The sequence below is a fragment of the Branchiostoma belcheri genome, unplaced genomic scaffold (assembly GCF_001625305.1).
Source record: "Branchiostoma belcheri isolate BF01 breed outbred unplaced genomic scaffold, Haploidv18h27 scaffold44, whole genome shotgun sequence".
NCBI classification, from domain to species: Eukaryota; Metazoa; Chordata; class Leptocardii; order Amphioxiformes; family Branchiostomatidae; genus Branchiostoma; species Branchiostoma belcheri.
Genome location: NW_017804065.1, coordinates 2474465 through 2499105, shown reverse-complemented (window position 1 = coordinate 2499105; position 24641 = coordinate 2474465). Strand labels below are relative to the sequence as shown.

General features: G+C 40.3%; 1 protein-coding gene across 2 annotated transcripts; it reads left to right on the top strand.

Moving 5' to 3' along the window:
- Positions 1-4425: 4425 nt before the first annotated feature.
- Positions 4426-24174, top strand: LOC109478565 (dual oxidase maturation factor 1-like). Of its 2 annotated transcripts, none has more exons than XM_019780211.1 (10): positions 4426-4606; positions 12902-12959; positions 13534-13668; positions 14386-14490; positions 15396-15549; positions 17633-17844; positions 18391-18522; positions 22317-22411; positions 22820-22911; positions 23918-24174. In XM_019780211.1, exons 1-10 carry the CDS (start codon positions 4439-4441, stop codon positions 24027-24029), a joined length of 1263 nt encoding a protein of 420 aa, XP_019635770.1. In that variant the 5' UTR covers positions 4426-4438; the 3' UTR covers positions 24030-24174. The 2 variants fall into 2 exon arrangements, with proteins under 2 accessions (XP_019635770.1, XP_019635769.1); XM_019780210.1 differs by having other exon boundaries at positions 18391-18552.
- The last annotated feature ends 467 nt before the right edge of the window (positions 24175-24641 follow it).

The window sequence follows — 24641 nt, the reverse complement described above, 5'->3', positions numbered from 1 at the left end:
AACTACGTTTGCTGGCCTGATATAGACCTGGCCTGATAAAGTTGGGTAAAACTGACGGTAGGGCGTACTAGCAGCTTTCTGAGAAGGCCGGTGTTCCGGCTTTCTTTTGGGGGCAGCCCCTTGGACTTTAGACGTAACAAATGTAAACACATTAAACCTGACACATTGACTAGTGGACAAACTTCAAGTCAATACGGGGGCCATTAACCGCTGACGCAGTGCCAAAGGCGGGTTAAACATTCACTAACCGGTCGATACGGCTTATGTAATAAAGGCAGGGTTGGACAAGTCCTATTGCCCACTTGCCCAGGGCAAGTAAAAGCACTGTTTTTGGCAAGTAAATTTTTTGGATGCAAAGTATAGCTGTTTGGAGCAAGTCAGACCACATTATTTCGATAAGTAAAGCATTCAGGGTTATATGCATTCCTGCGTTTCAACTACAGAGCCCGGTGTGGCGGGTATTAGTGTTTACAAACTTCCTTTTTACGTTGTATTGCATTAGGTACATGTAACTGCATGGCTCTTGTAAATCTATGCGTTTTGCGGAAGTTTACCTAACAAGGCTTCCCAAAACCACCGCCCTGGACCACAGAAATGAACACGTGACGTCCGGAGGGGCCATCTGAGAATGCTCGCCAACGACTTGTTCCGGGGAAAAGTTTTCAAACCTTTCCTTTTAAGGACTTCATTTTTTTAAAACCACAGAACAGGGTAATTTATCTTTCCTTTTAAGGACTTCATTTTTTTAAAACCACAGAACAGGGTAATTTATATTTCATCAGAAAAATTAGGGAGCAACCGTGTATAAACATAAAAGACATGCATTACGTCATCTGGCAAAGGAATTTAGGAAATGATCAGGACGAAATACTAGTAACGTTGCATTAGGTACATGTAACTGGTTCTTGTAAATCTATGCGTTTTGAGGAAGTTTACCTAATATTGTTTCCCATAAACCCCCCGCCCTGGACCACAGGAATGAACACGTGACGCTGGGGGGCCATCTGAGAATGCTCGACATCGACTTGTTCCGGGGAAAAAGTTTTCAAACCTTTCCTTTTAAGGACTTCATTTCTCCAGTAGTTTTTACTAGTAGTTTCTTAGTAGATATCAGTAGTTGTACAAATTGTCTGTTTTTTTATACCAAATGTTTCTTCTGTTCCTGCAATTAGCTCTCGGGCATGAATTTGCAATAAAACAACTATTATTTAAACCACAGAACACTTCAAGGTAATTTATATTTCATCAGAAAAATTAGAGGGGCAACAATGTATAAACATAAAAGACGTGCATCACGTCATCTGGCAAAGAAAATGATCAGGAAGAAATATAGAGTATGTCTCTACTACTACTAGTATTACTAGAAACAATGTAAATAAAATATATCAAATTTACGTTGCATTGTAATTGTGAAACTTTTAAAGTAATATCAGGATCTGTTGGTAGCGCCTGTAAACCCCCACTGTTACACTATTCCCCCTTTTCTTTTGAAAATCTAGATTCGTCCTCGAATTTTCGGAATTCGACATCCCTGGAGCGGCACTCTTTGCCAGAACTACCAGGGCCGGTGTGGGAACCACTGTAAGAAACAGGAGGAGCCAGTAGAAACAGAAAGAACTAGAAAGGCCAATATTTGCTTTGGAGCAAATACAGCGATGGGTTCACCACATTTTACGACATGGCAGGGAAAGAATGGGAAACACAAGGGAAAACAATGATTTACATTGATATAACTATAATATGAAGTAAAATACAACTAAAACAACAGTTGGATAGCTATTCCCTACTTTATTGGTTAGGATTTTTAATTGCATAATGCAAACTGTTGATTTTCAAAATAAAAAAAAAACGTCCATGCCCGGCATTCCAATGCTGGAGCAGGAAAGCTTGAAATACCTACCAAAACACTTGAATACAGACATACTGTCAGTATGGAAATGCTTCTGTGCAGGTGTTAATCAAGTTAAATCCCAACAGCCAATCAGCAAGAAGTATAGAGGAAAGCTGCATGCCTATTGGTTGATGCCCTGCATTCCATTCTGATGACTCATGCCCAAACGTGGTAAACAAGGCAGACTAACACAATAATACATTTGCTATAACACAGCCAAAAAACTCAAATAAAACCATTCTAAAAGCCTGTATCACAATAATTTAAAAAACGCCTATGGGTATTTGCCCACTGTACCTCCATACCAAATTTCAGGACCTTAGGCCCTAAAATGAAGAAGCTGAATCCATTTAAAGATATGGCAGGAGGAGGAGGAGGAGAAGGAGGAGGAGAAGAAACATCAGAAAAAGCAATATGGTTTCACCACACCACGAAGTGGTGTGGTGAACCCATAATAAAGTTTAAATCCACAGTAATTGTTAAACTTATTCAACTTGTTAGGACTTGCTGTTCGGACTCTTTTCAAAAGTGTTATTAAAGGAACAGCATGAAGTTTTTGTTCCTCAAAGGAGGTTGAATACAAAACCTCCTTGGTTCCTCTGTGTACCCAAGGTGTTCCTGCATTGTCACCAGTAACATTCCAACCCGCTTATATAATAGCTCGCGCTGCACTACACATTCTCTAGCTGTCAGGGGCCTGATTGGGGTTATTGGTTAAACCGGTTATCTCCACACATATTCTCTTGGGCTAGGGAGTCCATATGTGACCCCCCCCCCATATGTACATTGACTTCCAGTATTGTTAAACCATTGGTTGCCTCACGGCCACGGGTGGCGTATTGAAAACTGCCTGGCCAGTTTGATACTGTCTTGCAGCCATCCAAACATCTGCTTGGAGATTAGGTCGTTTGAGGTGTGATGTAATCATTCTCCAAACTGCTTACCACCAGGCAAAGTTGAAACCCGGAAGTGAGATACTCCGGTGTGTAGGGGCGTGGCTTAGATCAATGGTCTGACATCAGATATCCCTCCGCGCGGTGCTTCCCAGCCGAAACTTGCCCCGTCCGATATACGGAGAACTCTGCAAGGCGCGATTTGCATGACGCTTGGTGAGGTCAGTCGCAGGCCACACCTTCCACTTTCGTCTCCAGACTCTTTCAAGACTTCCTCGTCCGAGGGAGAGGGTCCCAGACTTCTTCACTCCGCTGCTTGAAGGTAAGAAACCTTGCAGACGTTTGAATTTCCCTCTTCCGTGAGAGATTCTAGTGCTGTGTTGTTGCGCTGACTTTGGAGTGATCAGAAGTTATCGTATGTTTTGATAGCATTTGTGACCGATCTAAACAATCAACCACCGTCTGTTCTAGCTCCCATATTGGCTAAACCTTTGTAGAAAACACAGCGCAAAGATTCAGTAGGTAAAAACTTCGTAGGTTATAAGTTTGATGATCAAAAGTTGGATAGAAATCTGTCAGGGTGGCAGCGACCAGCGAACCTTATTGGGGGAGATTCGGTAATGCTGTAGGGCGGGAGTGTCATTTATTTGTTTCCGGGTGGTCATGAACATGTGGAACAAATTGTTGCAAGCTTAAGCCTTAAGGGGTCCGAAACATTCAGCATTGAATTTCAGTTTAATATGAAATTGTGGTAAAAGAGGTAGAAATGTAGCTTTTACTAACTGCTTAGTACTAAGTACTCCCTTAACAGGTAATTTTACAGGTCCAAAATCAAATGCATTAGCAATGTTAAAAATCATAATTACATGTCTGGTGCTGGGGTAACTCTCAAATGAATTAAGTCACAAGATCTCTATTATTTTCAGATTCCCATATTTGGGTACAATAACATAAAAATTTTAAAAGCTCAGAACCTGTGTCCATTCTGTCAACCATTTTCACTTCAATTTTTATAAAATCAACCCATTGAAGTCCCAAGAAAAATAAGTTCTTCAAATTTCTTTGCAGAAACTGGTATCCCAAACCCTTAAATGATCAAAGAACAAACTGTAGAACTAAATAAGCAACATGAGAATGATGAAAATACAGCTCTGAGAGGTAAGTAGGGTAACACAAGAGAAAGGAGTAACTCGAAGGTTGACTCTGACCCCCGGGATCAAACCCACACTGCTCGCGCAGCGTGTCAGTTCACAACCAACACACTAACCGATTAGGCCAAAAGGTCCAGGACCCATTGAGCTGGGCAGTTAGTGACACCTATCCCTATATACTCATTACATTTCTGGGCAGAGTGGGCGCCCTTATTTAAGAAACAGAAGGAGCGAGTAGAAACAGAAAGAAACCCCTGGTCCCGATCGAGCTGAGGTTCGAACCCACAACCAACCCGGGCATCAATCCACATGCCGACACTATTATATAAGCCTATAACAATTCGGCTAAAAGGTCTAGCACTTGTATAAAATGTTAAAACATTTTTCATTAAAAAAGGTCTCTTGCTCCATTATTACTATAATAATTCTTCCTAGACAAGAAAGGAGTTTGTGATCTTAAAAAAATTTTGTAAAACTTGTTTGATGCAGAGAGAACTGCCAAGATGTCTGCTGGTTTCTTTGACTTCAACCGTGTGGACGGCGGTCCGACGCTGTACGCGTCCAACAAGACGGCGGTGACGGTGGACGTGCTGGAGGTCGGCTTCATCTTCGCCATCTGCATCCTCGCCTTCTCCTTCCTCGTCATCCTGCCCGGAGTTCGTGGCATTCAGGTCTGTTTGTTGTTGTTTACATGTTTGTTTGTTGAATACTGAAGTACACTGCTAAAACCTCCTTGGAAAAAGAAAAATAACATGTTGCAACTTCGCTATCTTCATTGTTCCTCACTATCCAGTTGAAAATTTGACACTTGCCTGTTAGTTGTTTACCTGTTTGTTTGTTTGTTTGTTGATGGCTGCTAAGAAGTAAGACGTTGCAACTTGCCATCTGCATCCTGGCATTCCTTTCCTTAAGTTATCCTGCAGGGAGTTTGCAGCCTGCTGGATTCTTTGTTGTTTGTTTGTTTGTTTATTTGTTTGTTTATGACTCCTAATGTATTGCAAATTTGACATCCATATACCGGCATTCTTGTTCGTTGTGATTTTACCAGTTTTGTGAAATTGCACTTCTAGATGACAAAAGTGTAAATTTATAAGTTGTAAGTTAACAATTGGAGAATATAAATTATAATAATAATGAAAGGTTGTTGCTCATAAGAGGGCCTACATGGGGGGGGGGGTCTTGATTACGAATCACACAAAATTTTTGCCGCTAGTTACGAATGACGTTAAAGTCTCAGAGCTGATTATGACTTTACGCTTTGCGGCTAATGTACTATTACGAATTATGTTGATTTTTTTGGGAGGCTGCCTACAGGTTACGCAGATTACGCCTTACGAAAAAGGGCATGCAGGCCCCCTTATAATCCATTCTCGTCCTTACTGTTGTCAACTGAGCAATTAACATATTAAATCTGCTACATTTACGTATCAACACATAGGGGGGGGGAGGTTAACGTTTACAACACTTCCCCATATGACTCATATTATGAGTCACGCATGGGAGAACCACGAAGACCAATTTTCTCAGAAGGGGGAAGGACTTCCTCAAAAAAACCAAACAGAAAAATTGTCCTGTCATTGTGAATGATCACTGTGAGACATCATCAGTCACGCTCACAGGTCAACATGTTAATTATCATGTCCTTATATGCAGTAACTAATTTCTTGTTAATAGTTTAGAGCTTTGAAAATGTGACAAGTGCAAGTGACAGAAAAAATACACAGGATAAAAAAGGATGCTCATTCTAGTTTAAACTATTAAAACCCTTGTCCCGCAGGACCCATATATGATATATTGGGTTCCACATACAGTACCATACAGCACCCCATATAGCTACATGTATAGGTACAATTTTGGGGTGTTTCTTGTGTAATGCATCACACTGGAGCGAAACATAGCGAATGCGGAAGTTACTACGCCAATGCAGGGAAAAAATTCAAGGGTCTGTGACCTGATTAAGACTTCAAATTATTTGAAAATGCTGTGTAAAAAATGCCAGCTGGACAAGGGTTAAATTTCAGAGCCAGTGAAATACTTGGCTTATATATTCTGGAACAAACCAAACCAGTGTCCACCTTGTAAAGTCAAGACAAGGCTCTCCCCAAGCAATGGAGCAAGGGTGTTCCCCCTCTCCCCAAAATCCTAGAACCTCTCCCAAAATGTTCAAATTTAGGGTTTTCTCTTAGTTAGTATTTAGTACATGAAAATTTGCTGACTTTTCATCAATTTAATAGGGAGCACCTCTCCCCTCAGAATTTATGGAGAGATCCCTGCAAGATGACCTACTCCAGTTGTGTATACACCTGTGACATGGTTCAGCTGGTTTCAGGGGCTGGCAGTCACTTGTTACCCTAAATTCTCCAGAAGAAGGCTGTGTTTGGGGAAGTTTAACCATGTTGGTTTCTATTATCTGTAAATCACTTTATGTTTGCGGTACTTTGATATTCGCTGTTTTCGCGGTCACTTCGTACTGCGGATTTATAATTACCGGTCCACGAACAAATGATACCAATGTCGCAAAATGCCAAAATCAAACAAAAAAGACGAAAATGTAAAGAGAAATGAATTTAAAGAGTTGTAGATTATTCACCAAACCATACTCTGTGTCATTTTTTCAACCTTCATGACCACGTAAATTTCATAATGAAAGCAACTTTTTTTTTTTTTTTAACTTTTTTATTTATTCGCACGCGCGCATTAGTTTTGGGGTACCCAGAAGATGTCATCCATATAATCAAATCAACATGGCCTTATAAAAGAGGGTGATTCTACAATGCAGACGATCAGTTCAACATCAGTTCAGATAGATAGGCTGTCAGAAAACACCCCTATACTGCTCTACTGCCATGGGAGATGTTAACCAGCTGCTGCATGCTGTTCCAAGGGATGTGAAAGAACTGTTTATAGACCCATATCCTGCCAGATCCTGTCACAAAGTTCATACATCTTTTGGGAGTCTTACTTTAAACAGTTCATTATCTCAGGTTAAATGGGTAGGATGAGAATCATAGTGGTGTGGGGGCGTGGGAGTGAGTGTAAAACTACCTAGAGTTCTACGATCTCATACCTTCGCAGAATGATCATCTCAGTGAGTGAGTGTAAAAGTAACTAGAGTTCCACAATCTCACACAATGTACCTTCGCCGAATGTTCATTAAGCTATATAGGATGAAAATCATGGTGGTGTGGGTGCGTGGTAGCGAGTGTAAAAGTAACTAGAGTTCCATGATCTCATACCTTCGCCAAATGATGTTAACCTTGCCGAATGTTGACAAATTATACAATGTTTTTCATTGATTATGAAAACAAGATCATATTTACATGAATTACATGTTTATCAGTTAGATCATATTTTCTTATCTTATGAAAGAGGGTGATTCTAGAATTTCCTAGAATTATGCAAATGAGGATTTCAATAAGTTAACATGTATAGTACTGGATGGTACACACGCTATTGCACATACTGTCAAAGCAGAGGTTGGTGGGGAAGACTGTGACCGTTTTTTTTCTGTCGCTACTCACCACCAGACAGAAAAAAAAGAAAGGTCACAGTCTTCCCTAGCAACCTCTGCTTAGATTTTTTTGAACATGTTTTGTAAAAGGAAGAAAGTAGGCTATCTGGGCAGGTACATGATATTATTAGTCATCCACATCCACCCACGATGAACTGAAACCTGAAACACTGTAAGTTTTTCCCTTACAACTTAATACAAGAATGAGGAAGTTGATTGTCTGCCAGCTGAAAAATGTCACCAAATGTTTTGCAACAAAGAGGAAAATAGTGGACAGACTTCCTTGTGAAACCTGATTGAGTTTGACAGTTCCATGTTGTTAATAATATTTGCTTGTCTGCCTTCAAAGGCAGGGCTCGACATACCCGGTGCATGTGCACCTTAGCCTGAGTGTCAGCCTTGTTAGCTTTCGTCCGCTACCCAAGGTCCGCTCTCCGCCAACGGGCTCTCCGTTGGCGGGGAGCGGACCTTGGGTAGCGGACGAAAGCTAACAAGGCTGACACTCAGGCTATGTGCACCTTAGTCAGGGTTCGAAATACCCAAATTTAAAGCTGTGCACCCAATTTTTTTCTGTGGGTGCACCAGTGCACCCAAATATTTTCGTAGCCTTAGTAACATATTCTTTACACCTATAGTAAGTGTCAGAAAAATAATAAAATCATTGTTTTAGTACTTTTCTTTACAAATGTAACATAAATAGTTTTTGCTGACCTTCTACTTATTTTATTTTATATGGTGCACCCCAAAAAATTTTGTGCACCTAACTTTTTAGGTTGGGTGCACCACTATAGTCCCCAACCCTCCAGACGAGGATATGACAAGGTCAAGGTAAAGACACAAACAAGGTTTTGTACACTCAGGTGTGGTGGCAATGTGGCACATGCATCATGAAGTCATTGTTCAACCTTTTGAAATGTTTTCGTCTCAAATTTCAAAGCATGTTTTTGTAGGCAAAGATTGTGGGACAGTCACACATTCCAGAAGTACAGTAAACATATAGTGAGTGAACAAGAACCACAATCATGCACTTCCTCATTCATCATGTGAAAGAGTCATCTCTGGTTCAACAAAACAAGTCTTAAGCTGTCTTGCATGGCCTGTGAAATGGCTCGATGCCATAGTCTCAGTCAGTCTCTACGTGTCCAAAGCCACGCTGTGTTGTTGAGATTAAAGCACGAAGCGCCCGAGGGCAGAATGTCACGCGGGGCACTCGTCTATAGAAATTTTTAGGCAACATTTCAGGGTATTAGTGATTATCGCATCACGGGGAAGTCAGGTGTGAATTCCAGGGACAACAGGCTCCTCCCACTCTGATGTAAACAAAACAAGTCAAGATAATTTTTAAAGGATCACCAACATTAATCTCCATGCAGATGTTTTACGCCAGTTCTGGTTTTTTTTTTACATACACATTATAATGACCTTTTAAAATTTTTAGTGGTTGCAATGTTACTCACTATGTACTTAAAGTGACCTTGAAATTTACCTACACATGAAATGTATACTTAGTAATTACAATGCCATGGTCTACAGATTACAGTTAATTCATTTTTGTGGGAAGAAAGTTCTGAGCATGACTTTTGGGCCACACAAATACATACTATAGGCACAAATATCTGGAATGCAGTCAGAATTTCTAAAAGTATGCACTTTGAACGTCCAATAATATAAAGAAATTCTCATTCAGACCAAGACGGCATTCTTCCTCATTCTGCCTCTATTGTGAAGTTTGTAGCAGTAAATCGCAATCAAGGGAGAACCAAAATGGGCCTAAATATTTAGAATACACTTTTTTCGAATAGTTAGGAATATCCCAAGAATGTCTTATTCTTATTCTACTTAAATTCCTAAGTGTAAATGGCCGCTTTGAACGAATGCCACCCATGGTTTTTGAGGACATTCAACCTGGTATCTTTAGAACAATCTAAGAAGCCTCGAAAGACAGACAATCGTGCCCTGAAGACAATTAACGCCGTGTCCTTAAGTGGCGGCAATTCTTTTGTAAATGACTGAAAGCAAGAATGGCACTGGTCGTTGGACAGGTTCTGTTCTATTGTGACATCAGACACAACAATCAAGTCTGTACAAAAGTACTGTTACAGTAATTCACTTTATGTTCACGGTAGCAGAAGTTCACGGTCTGAGAAAAATGGACATGTTCATGGAACTATATATTCACAGTGGCGACAGGTGCAGGAGAAAGATAGTTCATGAATTATTTGTTACCTGTAATGATAAGTTCACGGTACAGAGGTGACAGTGAAAACAGTAAACATAACAGTACAGTGAAAAAATCAGGAATTACAGTAAGTTCACCCTGCAAATCTGAAATGGACCTACAAATGTAGCAAGTTGCAACTCAATCTTGCAGGCCTTAGATTCGTTTGATTGCCGAACTTCAGTTTGGATATTTTTTTGGAGAATCAGAAAACAGGACGTCTGTCTCAAGGGCAATGTTAGCTACAGGTGGTTGATTATGCTGTCAACATGAGAGGGCACGTTTATTTTTGATGAATAGCTCAGGACAGGGCTTCTGACAGGTCTGCATACCTGAGTCACTGTACATTAGGTGACATGTTTTTTTTGTGTCTGTTATTTAGACACATCAATTTCATTTGTTGTTGTTTTTTTAAAATTTTTTAAGGAAAAAATTGAAGCGGCAGGGAAAAAAAAAAGAATCTAACAACCGATTGAATAAATTGGTGTGGCTTTATTGTACATAAGTTCACAATGGGACTGGATATAGCAGGGCTCGAAATACTGAGTGCATGTGCACATTAGTGGACCCAAATTTGGAGTTGTGCACCTAATTTTTTTCCAGTGGGTGCACCAGTGCACCAAAAATTTTTGTAGGTTTATGTATTAGTTGTATACACGATACATGCAGCATACATGTACTTTTAACATCTAAGTGTCAGAAAATAATAAAATCATTCATGATTCTTGTACTACCTTTCTTTAGAAATGAAACAAAGTTTTTGTTGACATAATACTTTTTTTTCATATGGTACACCCCAATTTTTTTTTTGTGCACCCAATTTTTTAAGTTGGGTGTGCCAGTGCACCTATTCCCAAAAATTAATTTCGAGCCCTGGTATAGCAATGAAACATGATCAGGCCCACAGGGAGAGAATAAAGCAGTTATTTGGGATAGTCAATTCTGAAATTCATTTTGCTGTACAATGTATACATTTGTATATCCCAACATCTTACATACTTAGATCTACCAGTACTTGTAGTATTTTAATTTTTTCAAGGAAATTATTGGCAAAAGGTTTGCAAAAATATTATTAACTTTAGTAATACCATTATCATTAAGCTTACAATTTGAATCAAGCAAAAGCAGTTGTAATCAAAATTACAAGATGAAGTGAGTGTTGATTTGCTACCATATTATGATAGCAATTAATCAACAGGTGTCTCAGGGAAAGAGCACCACCTAGTGATCTGGGGATGAACTACAATCATGCCCATATGTTACAGAAAAAAGATTTAAACTGGGAAGTATCAATTTACCATGAAATACCACAAAATGTTTTAAAAAGTGAGCGGTAAGTTGATATTCCTCATAATAGTACTTGTTTTTTCCTACAGTCAAACCTGCCTATAGTGGTCACTCAAGGGACTGGCCAAATTTGACCACTATGGCCAGGTGACCACTATAGAGAAACAGCCGGTTAGTTGACCCCCCTCCAAAAAAAAGGGACACATGCTTTGAGTACCAACCAACAGTGATGTCTTTATTCTGAAACATATGAATACATACATTTGCAAAGGTACACCCCTTTTATATGTACATGTCTTAGTTCAATAATTTGTTGTTCTTTTGCTTTAGTTGTACTTTATTTTGTACTTGCTTGAAAAAAATAATAAATACAGAAATATTGCATGGAAACATTAACTTGACATCAAAGATACATACACTCAACATATTCAGTTCATCTATTCTGGGACAATGAAACCATTCACATAATTTAAAACATACAAAATCACTGGTTGTCATTTACTGTTCTTGTGTACATACTAGTACTACATGTGGCTAAAGAAAAGAAAGCAAATCAAGCAACAAACTTTCAACTCCAAACAAATTTCTATCGACTGCAAAATCATTTAATCTAAGCTCAGCTTTCGACGATTTCTTCAAGCTCACTCTGCCAGTCGGATCACTTCCACCTTTTGGAATAAGTTCGGCGTCTGTCTTTCCGCTTTCGCCATCGTTTCTCCGCAATCGCCACGTTACTAGTAGTTGTTGTTGTTGTTAGTCGAAAAGTGGAAGAGAACGACATCGCCATGTTTTTGCTCTTTGGTGAACACTTGCTTCGGGCGACCGACATACGCCACAGCGAATTCCAACCACGTAAATAAGTTATTTTGTACCAAGATACTGTCTATTTAGTTAACAGCAAAATAATTGTTCGTCAGTTGCCAGTTACTTTCCGTTTTTGGTCGTTTTTGAACATGAAAACTTAGCGAAAACTCTCCTTTGTTTACGGTTTGGGTTTCTCCCCGCGTGGGTTGTCTGCCTCTACCATTATGCCAATGTGGTAGTCAACAGAAAATTTTCTCCTTTCAGACTTATATCTTTTCTAAAATATCCACTACAGTGTTAAATTTACATCTAAAATTACTTTTAGTAATGTATTTCAAATGTTTTTATAATGTAATTACATCATTTGACGCTAATAAAGTTAAATAAAACTCGGTGTATCTACCTCCATAACAGTGTAGTCTTCCGATGACCCCAATTGACCTCCCTCTGCAGATAACATGCGCCATCTTGGAAAAATACGAAACGCATTTTCGAGCCAAATTTCTTGAATTATGCTCATGAAAAACGGAAGCTATGCACATATCTACGCATTTCAAGGAATCGAGAAACCAAATATGGATATTCTTAAGTTTTTTTGTAAAGATAATTGCCGTAATCTTCGCCGAGCGGCCGAGTCCATTGAAAGCTCCATGCGGCACGCACGGCACTGGTGTTGGGGAAAACGCAGATATCAAAGACACCCGCGACCGCAGAAACTTCGTGTCAAAAGCCAGTTTTCCTTTATTTCGTACACATATGGAGTTTAATTTTCAGTTCACATTTTAGTAATGTAGCGATCGGAAAATTATCACAAGGCTCATAACGGTCGTAGCCCGAGGTGGGGTGGTGTTACGGCCGTGGTGCTTAGCGGGTTACGGCCAGCCGCGACCGCTATCGGCGGTGTTGACATGCCGGCGGGACCGGAATGGGGTGACCGCTGACCGCGTTGAACAGTGACCGCTATAGACACGATTCTTAATGCTTACGTCAATGGGAAAAATTCAAGGGACCGGCAAAAACTGACCGCTATGGCCGAGTGACCACTATACAAAGGTGACCGCTAGTACAGGTTTGACTGTATATCCCTTGCATTTAATTAGAATAGAAATCCATTAATACTGTTTTCTTTTTTTCTTTCTTTTTCAGCGACTTTACTTTGCTCTGAAGGTGTTCTTCAGTATCTTTGTCCTGGCAGTCATCATGTGTAAGTACTTTGTGGGAGACAAAGTCAAAGATGTCATCTTGTGGAGTGTGAATGTGATACAGAAGAAGAATTTTATTGCAGAACAAAAATAATACAGTGTCAAGTATAAGTAAGCAAACCAGAGAAAAAAAGCAATTGCCAACTAACAAAAATGTTCATGCAAAGGCAACAAGAAACTAAAATTCATTGTGTTTTTTCTGTCTCTCTGCTTCCAAGGCTGTCTGAGCTTTGCAATAATTAAGACTTCATGTTCCTGGAGCAAGCTTGCCAATAGGCCAGTGGGAAAGGCCCCTGTAGCAATACTAGTACTAGTATGTAAATTGTCAAGGTGAATGGAGTAATTGAATGAGTGAGTGAGTGAGTGAGTGCGTGAGTGAGCAAGTGATAGAGTGAGTGAGCATGAGTGAGGGAGGGAGGGAGGCAGGGAGGGAGGATGAGAGTACATGTGAGTGAGTAAGTGAGTGAGTGAGAGAATCTTCAAGGTTTGTATTTCTTCATGTATATACATGCTATGCTTGTGCAATAAACTTGTGCAAAAGACTTAGGAAGTCATTTTTGTTTTGTCATTTCCCAGTGGGTAATTTTGGTATGGAGTGGGAGGTGTCAGAGGTGGAGACCGGCGTACAGTACAAGGCCTTCCACAACGAGGAAATCCACGCCACCATCGGCGTCAAGATCGGACTGAGAGCCGCCAACATCACTCTGAAAGGTACAGGGCAGTTCTTTTTTTTTTTATTTGTTCCGTACAGGGCCAGCACACCACTTCTATGCACTGTACATAATTTTTGGTTTTTGAAACAGAAAATTCCCTAATCACCTTAAGTCAGAAACATCAACGGTTAGACAAACTCGACTCACTAAAAGTGCCCGCGCCAACTTTGATGTCGGATAGCGTCTGAAGGGCTCACACTATATAGAACCACCGAACTTGGTGACTTTTACTAAGATATTGTTGGCAACAATTTTGTATCAGTAAAGTAAGGTAATGGTTTTTGGTGTTGCCATGGCAACGGATTTCTGACGGACATTTTTTGCTAAATTTTTTTTAAATTAGTAATTTTCCTTTCAACAATAGAATTTTATGTTTTTTTTTGTCAAGTTACACATGGTTTTTAATATAAATAATATCTCATGTAACTTTATGTAAATTTCATCATTAAAAATGCATAATTTATGCTAATTTGATGACATCATTGCCCAAAATCCAAGATGGCGGACCACATCATTAGATTAGGTATAAACAGGTTATTTTCCTTAAAAGTTTATCGCTACTTCCATTTCTTTGTACAAAGAAGGTTCATAAGGTCCTTAGTCCATTTTCAATGCGAGTTTGCAAGTTCTGGCCACCATAATGCGATTTAGTCAGGCTAGATCCTTGGTTGATAACTCTGTTACTTGAAGGCATGACTATTTCTTGTTCCTTCAGGTTCAGGCCCACACCTGAACAGTGAGAGGATCGACTACAACGAACGGTTCTGGTGGGGAGGGGAGCGGCAGTGGACACAGGGACGCAACTTCTTCGGACCATTTGGTAAGGATCGTCAATTATACACAATCAGCGAGAGTTTCTGAAGATCCATAGGCTGATGTAGACCCATTGTCTGGAACAGTCTACCACCAGACACACGCACACCCCCAACTCTGGCTTTCTTCAAGAGACTCTTTAACATACTGAAGAAAAATTAGAAATGACCAAAACAAATGGTCACAAACCATATACCAGCCCTCACTCTTATGAGTATTAATATATTTTGTACCATGTATGTGTAAAATATAGACTTATTCAAGGACTTTAAATGATTTCTTTGTTGTATACTCAGTCTGTTGATTCCTAAAATTGCGCACACGCAGTCATCCCTGACAGTAAGACATCTGGAGGCGCATAGTTTTTGTTAGTTCCAGTTAAGAACTTTTTTGAGCCTGTCACACAATTTACGTGTTTTGTAATATTAAATTTGTGTAGAGTTCTCAAAATTAATCCTGTTCTCCCCCCTGTTGAAGAAGCAGTACATTGTATCTGAGCTGGTCTGCTTTCTGTTTTAATACATAAAGTTGAATTCTTCTCATCAAGTCGGGGGTACCTGGTCCCAGACCCTCTTCCTCCAATCTGCTTTATCCGTCATGGTGACTGCCAGGTACTCCTTAGGTAGCCCTACATCACAAGCCAGCTGGTCTGTGTACGTCATACAAGGACGCCCAGGTTTAGCATGTCCTTGTTTAGGTTCCCACAGGACCAGTTTGCTAGCTAGCTTACGTTTTTGCTTCTGTCCTGCAAATCTTGTCCTCCGCTGTCTCATGAGCTCTGACACTGCTGGGATGTTACCGTAGAGCTCTTCCTTAGTAGGATGTTGCTGCCAACAAGTCTTGTTCAGTACTGCATGTAGCAGTAGCAGTATTCTCAAAGTTTCTAAACCACCCTGATGTTCCCTCCTGCAGCTGGACTGGTGAACCGGGAGTTCCGCGAGGCTCAGTTTAAGGGCCTGCCGTACCCCATCCTGTGGATCGCAGAGTACTTCACTCTGGACGGGGAGAACATCCGCTGGGGACGCAGCTACCGGCTGTCAGGGTTTTACACCCACATCATGCTGTGGTAGGGTTTACTATGGCCAGGGCTCGAAATTCATTTTTGGGAATAGGTGCACTGGTGCACCCAACCTAAAAAATCAGGTGCACAGAAAATTTTTTGGGTGCACCATATAAAACAAAACCTAATTACAGATCTTACAGCTCCAGCAGTCTTCTGAGCTTGAATCTGAAATGGGAGCTACCTTCAAAATCTTACAGTACTTCAACAAAGATTTTATTTTTTTCTGACACTTAACATCTGTGTCCATAATATCACCAGGGTCCATAATATCGCCACCTTGAGACATATAGTGTGCTTAAAGATATCCTACCCTAGGTATACCCTAGGTATGTACATTTGAGGTGTGTAGGAGTGCATACCAAAAATATGTTGCAGTAAAAATATCTTTAAGCACACTGTTTCTCAGGGTGGCGATATTATGGACCCTGGTGATATTACAATGTATGGACACAGATGTTAGATGCCAACAATATCCTGCATACTATTATACATTTGATATGTACAAAAAATACCTACAAAAATATTTGAGTGCACCGGTGCACCCACAGAAAAAAATTTGGGTGCACAGCTCCAAGTTTGGGTGCACTAAGGTGCACATGCACCCAGTATTTCGAGCCTTGTAAGGCCATACCCATTTGATTCATGGGCTCTCGGATTGTTTTTTTTCAGGAAATCATTGAAGAGGGTGGGCGAAATAAAAATCATACCCAGGCATCCTGTGACATCCCACAGGCTGTGTACTAGGCGGATATTTAATTCAAACAATGAATTTTGAATTTTAATCTACTATAATTATATAATAGAGTTCCACAACTTTATACCTTCGCCAGATGATGTTATTTTTTATGACTGTCAAATTCCAAATGTTTCTCAATGATTATGCATATTCTCTACCATTCTCTACTGTCTTATTTTAACAAAAAAGTCTATTCCAGCAATTCCTCATAAATTATGCAAATGAGGCCCTGATTTGAATAAGTTACTATCATGAAAGTTCATCTGTGTTGGTAGCTACATGTTTAGAGTTAAAACTTTTAATTAGATCCACCAGAGTGACTGGTCGAAAGCTCTATATAGGTGAGAGAACTTCTTGTGTTGGATTGAAAGTTTTAACTCTTAACTTGAATAAGTTATGTTTAACTTCCAACTGTGGTATGACAAATTTCCCGCAGTTACCACTTAGAAAGTTATAAATGGTAGCTTTTCTCTCATTGACATGTAACATTTGGGGGTTGATTCAGAGCCTAGATGGTACAGAACATCAACGATGATGACTAGACTATAAGTACAGCTTTGACCAGTTAGTAGACAATCAGTGACTGTATTTTGTAAAGGTAAAATCATGTACCTCCAAATTTTCGGTGTCGACTGTACACCTTGATCACGGAGTGACCTAGTCTTGCAAGAACACAAGACTTAGTTAGGTCGAGACTTGTGTGGATCTTCTGGCCTCCCCCGCCTCCTTGCGGAGTTACGGGGTAAATAGGACTTGGGCAGCTCCCAACCTTCGCGTTCTCACAAGACTAGGTCGCTCCATGATCAAGGTGTAAAGTCGACACCGATAATTTGGAGGTACAGGATTTTACCTTAGGCCATGTTGATTTGATTATATGGATGACATCCGCGCGCGCATGAATTTTCGGCCGTTTCCAAAAAAAAAAAAGTTTTCAACCATACTGTAAATCGTACAAAACAGTTGCAAAATGAGCAAAAATATACCGTAAGTTAGTTACAAAAAATAAGTAAAAACTATACCAATGTCGTAGAATGCCAAAATCAAAAGAAAAAAGACGAAATTGTTAGGAAATGAACTTGAAGATTAGATTATTCGCCAAACCATATTCTGTCCCATTTGTTCAACCCTCATGACCACGTAGATTTCATAATGAAAACAACTTTTTTTTGTGTGCAAAACTTTTTTTTTATTCGCATGCGCGCATCAGTTTTGGGGCTCCCGGAGGATGTCATCCATATAATCAAATCAACATGGCCTTACAAAATACAGTCACTGATTGAAGAATTTTCTACTGACTGTTAATTCTACATGACTGATGAACCTCTTCAACCATTTTCTGCTTTTTTACAGGACTGCCTTCCCCCTGTGGATCCTCACCAACATCCTGTTCTGCATGTTTATCCGGTACGGAGCCTACTTCATGATGCTGACGGGCGGGGTCATGTTGCTAGGCAACATCCTGTTTGCCTCGCTGCGGTGGGGGCCGGAGCTGGCCATCCCCATCGGGACGACGGTCATGAGGTTTCACTACGGCTGGTGCTTCTGGATAACCCTGGCTGTGGGTGAGTAATAAAGGGTTATGCCCTGACCCAAGGTGTATATAATACCTGGTGAGGTGCAATAACCACCGAATAAACCACAGAGTGAGCATAGAGAACGAGGTGGTTTATAAGGTGGTTATCACACCTGACCAGGGATTATATCATCATATACACCGAGGATAAGGTGGGGAATTAACATTATTATCATATAGCCTTGCGATATCTCTTCTACATGGATCTGAGATACTTCACCGTCCATTGCCGAAAAAAAGTCACATTCTATATTACGTGAAACATCTGACGTTTTCAATCATATCCAGTTGCTTGAGTAACTGTTTTTTTGGCATACGTGAAACGAGATGGTGTGGACAGAAAAACAGATCGTCTGCGGTGACCACATGGCATTGGAACAGTACCACTTTTAGTGGGGGTGTCAAAAATTATGTTTAGTCTTTTCTGTTGTGTGGTATTTTTAAATAGATTATTAACAATAAACTACAATACATTGTTTAATAGATACTGCAAGTCTCAACACATTTTTAAGTCGGCACTTTTGCTCCTCCAAAGGTTTGATCACCGTGATTCTGGGCGCCATCATCCTGTTCGTCGACCTGCGTTTCCCCGACCTGACGGGAACGTTCTTCGGCGTGGAGTCGGACCCTGACGAGTACTACACCGTGGAGGGCGAGCTAACCACGGGTACAGTCGATATAAGAGAACCCAGCCCCGGTAGGGTGGTTAAAGTCCTAACGATGTTTGAACGAGCGAGGGCCTGCCGCTACTCTGTGTGACTTCACGTAGCTGTTATTGCTGCCTCTGCTTCACCGAACTAACTCCAGACTAACACGGCGCTTGGTAGTAGATGCAACAGCACCTTCAGAAAACTTACACATATTGAGTAAAGAGACTCTTTTTACACAACCAAGTCTTTTTTTCAGCGGACGTTTCAGTGACCGTCTGTCACCTTCCTCAGGGCAATTCTGACTGGTTCATATTGCACTGCAGCTGCTACAGATGCATTCCCAAATGTACAATATTTACATATCTACACATATGCGTGATTGGATTACAGGGAAATGTATCCATGCAATGTGAACCAGACAGAATTGCCCTGAGGAAGGTGACAGACGGTCACCGAGACGTCGGCTGAGTAAAAGACTTTGTTGTGTAAAAAGAGTGTCTTTACTCAGTGTCTTACCAACCTGATGAAACTATTCACGGAACTAACACATATTACAAGCAAAGGTTGTGGGTTACAATATGTTACGGTACTTCCTCCAGATGTGTACTACGCATTCACATTAACGTGTGCACCTGATTTGGGGCTGATCACAAATCTGACAAAGGGAGCTGAAACATTCACCTTCAACTAGTGATGTGTACTGGTTCACTGGACTGGTTCCGGACTTGTAAAAATGTTTAGGTTCAAGTCCAAAAAAACCTAAAAGTCAAGAACCGAGTCCGGACTTATTACAAACAAACAAAAAGTCACATACCCCTTTTTTTCAAAACCATCCAAACCCTTCCATAGATTGGAAAATCTGTGCTGCGAATTGAAGAAAACTTTGCCATTGGGCATCGTCAAGTGTTGGCATCCATGATAAATGGCCACAGTTTTGCCAATACAGCATTGCAAGGTTGCCAACATGCAATTTTGTATATGCCATGGGGTAAGGTCTCGACTTACAAGTCCTTTACTGAACCCAAGGAGCTTTCGTGATGAAACCTCCTTGCTGAACCTAAACCTCTAGACTTGAATCCAGACCTGAACCTACATTTTGTACAATGTGGGTTTAGGTACACAGCACTTACCTTCGCTTCAACCTCCCGCCTAGATGCAAGAAGTTGACATGAACAACAGAACTTCTCTCGAAATAAACATTAAGTTTTGAGTTTGAGTGCATAATGTACATGTAGTACCATATTTTACACTGTGCTGTTGGCTGCCTGTGCACTGTGCTGTTGGTTTGGCCTTTTTGGCTTCAAGCTAGAGCACCTGCTTCTGATTTGAAAAGCTTATAGTGCATAGTAGTATTAGTATGCAATTGGAGGAAATACATTGTATGGTATATCTCAAAACTCTGGGAACTCTAGACTTTTTGGTCAAAGCTCACTAACTCCAAACTTTTTGGTCAAAGGTGACTGTAACTACCATTTTTTGGTCTTAGGTCACTAACTACAATTTTTTTGGTCAAAGGTCACTGTAACTACAATTTTTTGGTCAAAGGTCACTGTGAATGAAAACTTAATGGTCAAAGGTCAATGTAATTAACTCCAATCTTCATCCATTGGTCGAAGGTTACTGCCAATTTCAGTAATTGGTGGATGGGTAACAAGGAGACACCTAATTGTACATGAAGGGTTAAAGTTTGATGTTGATGCTAACAGTCCTTGGGCATTTGATTTTCCCCAACTATTTTGCACAACCCCCGCCAAGTCCCTCAAACAACAACAAAGGTGAGTGTTGAAAGGAAACTGGGGCTGTTATATTACTTATAATAATACGGTGATGATGATGGTAATAACACTGTTCAGTCTGATACTGAATGAATGTATAACTTCGTTTAAACATAAATACATGTACTCAGTGATACAAGCAAGTTGGTGATCGTTTGTAGATTAGGCCACACCAATTTAATTTCTTGCATTGGTTAACGGATTCGCCCGCTTCATTTTTTTCTGATTTGCAAATAAAAATAAAAATTCAGAATCAACTGCAAAATGCTCATATTTTGCCCTTAACAGTTGAAAACAGTCCTTTTCTTCCTAGTTGTTACAGTTATTCCATCTTTTTAATGCAGTGGTATCATTAAAAGGTCAAAATTCATGGTTTAAATTTTGAATCAGCCTGGTGTGTTGACTTCATGGTTCCAATCGTACCATTTTGGGCCATATCAATAGGATGCCTAGGCCTGTTTTTATTTTTATTTTTTTTCGCCCGCCCGCTCCATTATTTTTCTAGAAATATCCGTTAACCAAGAAATTAAATTGGTGTGGCCTTATAACATGTTGTATAAAGGCTAAGCTTTCTTCTTTAAAAGCTGTTTTGCTCTTTGAGTCGCTTCTACTCTAGCCACAAAAAAGTTAAATGTGCTCAGTATATAGCTTTTTTAGGAGCAGCATTTTGTCTTATTTCATAGTACATATATAATTTCTTTTTTTACATTTTATTACTGTTAGTTTTATTGTAGTGTTTTGAATTTGTTTGTTGTATGTTTATTTTGTGTTATAAAAAAACAAACAAACAAACAAACAAGTTGATAGATGTGGATAGGAACCCTTTGTTTTGACCATCAAAACTTGCTACCAAATGTCCCTCCCTGATAAATGTATGTCTCCAGCTGATCATACAATGTCTAAAACATCACCTGAACAAGTATAAAGGTTACATGGAGCTCCTACTATTGTACAGCTATTTATGTCCTACCTGGGCCGCGATTACGTTCGATACGGGTGTTCCGGCCCGTGTGATAACTAGCGGTACGGCCCGGGGGTTCTTACCGCGTACGGCCCGGGCCTTCCAAATGTTCCGTGGAACGATTCGAACGCATTCGGCCTAACCGCATGCACCGATTTCGAAATTCGAATACAAAATTCGGACGTTGGAATTGATGTTGTCGTATTTTTTTGGGTTTAGGGACACCAAATTTTCGCTCATTTCGCATTGAAAGGCACGTTTTCTTGGGTGGGTATGATAAATATTCGACCGTCGGGCGATCTGACGCGCGGTCGGGCTGGTACCTCGGGCGATACGGAATACACCGTGTTGTATTCTATATATACTACACAATCCACAGCATAGCCATTTACCCAAGTTGTGCCAGTGATTTTCAGAAGCTACCTGACATGATGTCTTGATCATACCTGAAAGAATCCTACCTTGCTGCTAGTGTTTGGATACATAACTGTAATTCACTTATGATGTTCACAGTAGCAAAAGTTCACGGTCTGAGAAAAATGGAAGTAGGCACAGAACGTTTAAGAACCCACCGCACTTATCAAAAAGAGTAGGGGACCTTCCTGGTGTGAGTGGTTCAAACCTTACATACAATCAGGTCTCAGGTTTGGCATCTTGAAGAGGTGATAGTCACCTGTTAGGTCAATCCTTCCACAAATGTGGTAAATCTTCATAAAATAAGATAAAATAAAACTATATGTTTATGATGGCTGCCAATGCAGAAAAAAGAAAGTCGGGGAATTATTAATAAATGTATATTGACTTTCAATGATTTTTTATAGCGGAACAAAATCTGGATGGTACCCAGGCTAAGAAATTACAGTGTATTTTCCTGGATTTGCTGTCTACCTGCCTCCTGAATGCCTCTTAGTACAGCACACTATCATACCGCATGGGGAAAATTGGGCCAACACTTTTACAGGTACTGTAAAGATTGTAGCAGCTGTAGGGACAATGTTGCAGTGTGGGTTAAGTAGTGGTTATGGTGAATTGGTTTTCGATGCTTAAGTCCATATCTTGCACTTTTTTCCTACAGATGACAGCCCCAGTAGTCCCAAGGAACATTCCCAGCTCATGCCAGCCGCCAAGAATGGGCCACCAACGGATGACGCCATCTACGAGAACTATGACGTAAGAACTTAGCTAAAAAATGGGACTGAATGAATGATAATAATATTATTGTTTTATGGTACTACACAAAGTATACATGATGTAGATGCTGTAGGTATGATGACAAATTTATTTAGTTTATGCCTCAAACCTTATGTACAATTCCATGTATTGCCAGTTATCATAATATTCCAGCATTTTGTAATATTCACAACTATCATTTAGTTCATCTGTGTGTTAGTATTAGTTGTATGATTTTAAACTTTATTCCAACACAGAGGTACATGGGGATCAAATTTCTACATTACTTATTACGCTTTGTCGTGGTCAGGGAAAGACTAGCTTTCCAGTAACATAACGGGACACTTCTTAATGCCTACGTTATGCCAGTTTCTCATCGGAGGTATTGTCTAATTATTCGTTCTGTAGGCATACCGCAGACGGACTGACTCCAGGGGACTTTCCCGCTTCCAGAAGTCCCGCAAGAAGCCGGTGGCCTCCCCGCGCCGCCGCACTGCCAGGTACGTCAGCCGTGTTACACTGTCTCTGATTGGTCAATGTTAGGCCACACCAATTTAATTTCTTGGTTAACAGATTCGCCGCTTCATTTTTTTCTGATTTGCAAATAAAAATAAAAATTCAAAATCAACTGCAAATTGCTCATATTTTGTCCTGAACAGTTGAAAACAGTCCTTTTCTTGCTACTTGTTACAGTCATCCCATATTTCAATACAGTGGTATCATTAAAAGTTCAAAATTCATTGTTTAAATTTTGAACCAGCCTGGTGTGTTGACTTCATGTCTCCTATCGTAACCATTTTGGGCCATGATAGGATGCCTAGGCCTGTTTTTATTTTTTATTTCGCCCGCCCACTCCATTATTTTTCTAGAAAAATCCGTTAACCAAGAAATTAAATTGGTGTGGCCTTAGCTCATAATATGCATCAATCAACCTACAGGATTTAGGGAATTCTCCTGACATACAGGGTTGTTGGACATTAAGCTGCTAGGGGCCTGGCCAATGGAAGGGCTGCTAGAAGTGTTGTGGAGTTAGAGGTGACTGAAAAAGAGAGAGAGAGGGGGGGAGATGTTCCTGTATCTGAATCTGCATAGCCGGTATAACAGCCCTTCGGCATAACATAGCCTCCACCAGGCATTTCTCTGGGAATACAGATCATAGAATTCGGCAAAAAAGAGAGTAAAATTGGTCAAGGGAGTCCGGCCGCGGAGAGGTAGTTTCTTTATCTCCGAACTGCAAGACCAGTCAAACCTACAAGGCGGCCTCCCTCTCCTGGCAATTATTCTCTATAGCCAGCGTAGTTAGTCTGGTAGAGACTAGGCGTAACACACCAGCTTCTGTATCCTGTATAGTCAGTATAACAACCCTTTGGCGTAACACACCAGCTTTCTGTAGTGCAGTGCAAGTGGTAATGCTACGATTTCTGGTGAATAAAGACTTCTTACACCTCATGGAAAAAGCCATGCAGACCCTCATTGACAGTCTCATACTTTTTGTGTGTTCCACAGGGCCGCACGCGCCGCTCCAGACGATGTGTTAAGAGAGGAGGATGAAACCCAGGCCGAGGCAGATCAGGGGAATGTCGCCATTGAGATGGAAGGCATCCACCCACAAGCCTAGTGTTGTGGTGTCACTGGAAGAGTCACAAATATGCAAATCATGAAATTCAATATGCAAATATATGACACACCAGGGCAGATTACCAACAAGACGTGTTGAGGCACTGCATATAAATGACATGGATCATGATCGTACCTTTTTACCTACTTAGGCCACACCAATTTAATTTGTTGGTTCTCGGATTTTTTCAGAAAAAATATGAAGCGACAGGGCGAAAAAAAAATAAAAATAAAAACAGGTCTAGGCATCCTATTATAGGCTTAAATGCTACAAAATAAGCCATGAAGTCAACACAAAAGGCTGGGTTAAAATTTAAACATTGAAGTTTGCCCTTTTAATCAAATCACTGCAATGATAAATGGGAAAACTGTAACAACTAGGAAGAAAAGGACTTTCCTCAACTGTTGGGGGCAAAACATGAGCATTTTTCAGTTGATTCAGGACCAGAATCAAATTTTTTTTTTTTGCAAATCAGAAAAAAACGAAGAGGAGAATCCGAGAACCAACAAATTAAATTGGTGTGGCCTTATGGTACAATATGTTGCTTTTAGTCCTCTTTTAGTGATTCAGTCACAAATTTGTATTTCATGGCACAAGTTGTGTCAAAATTGC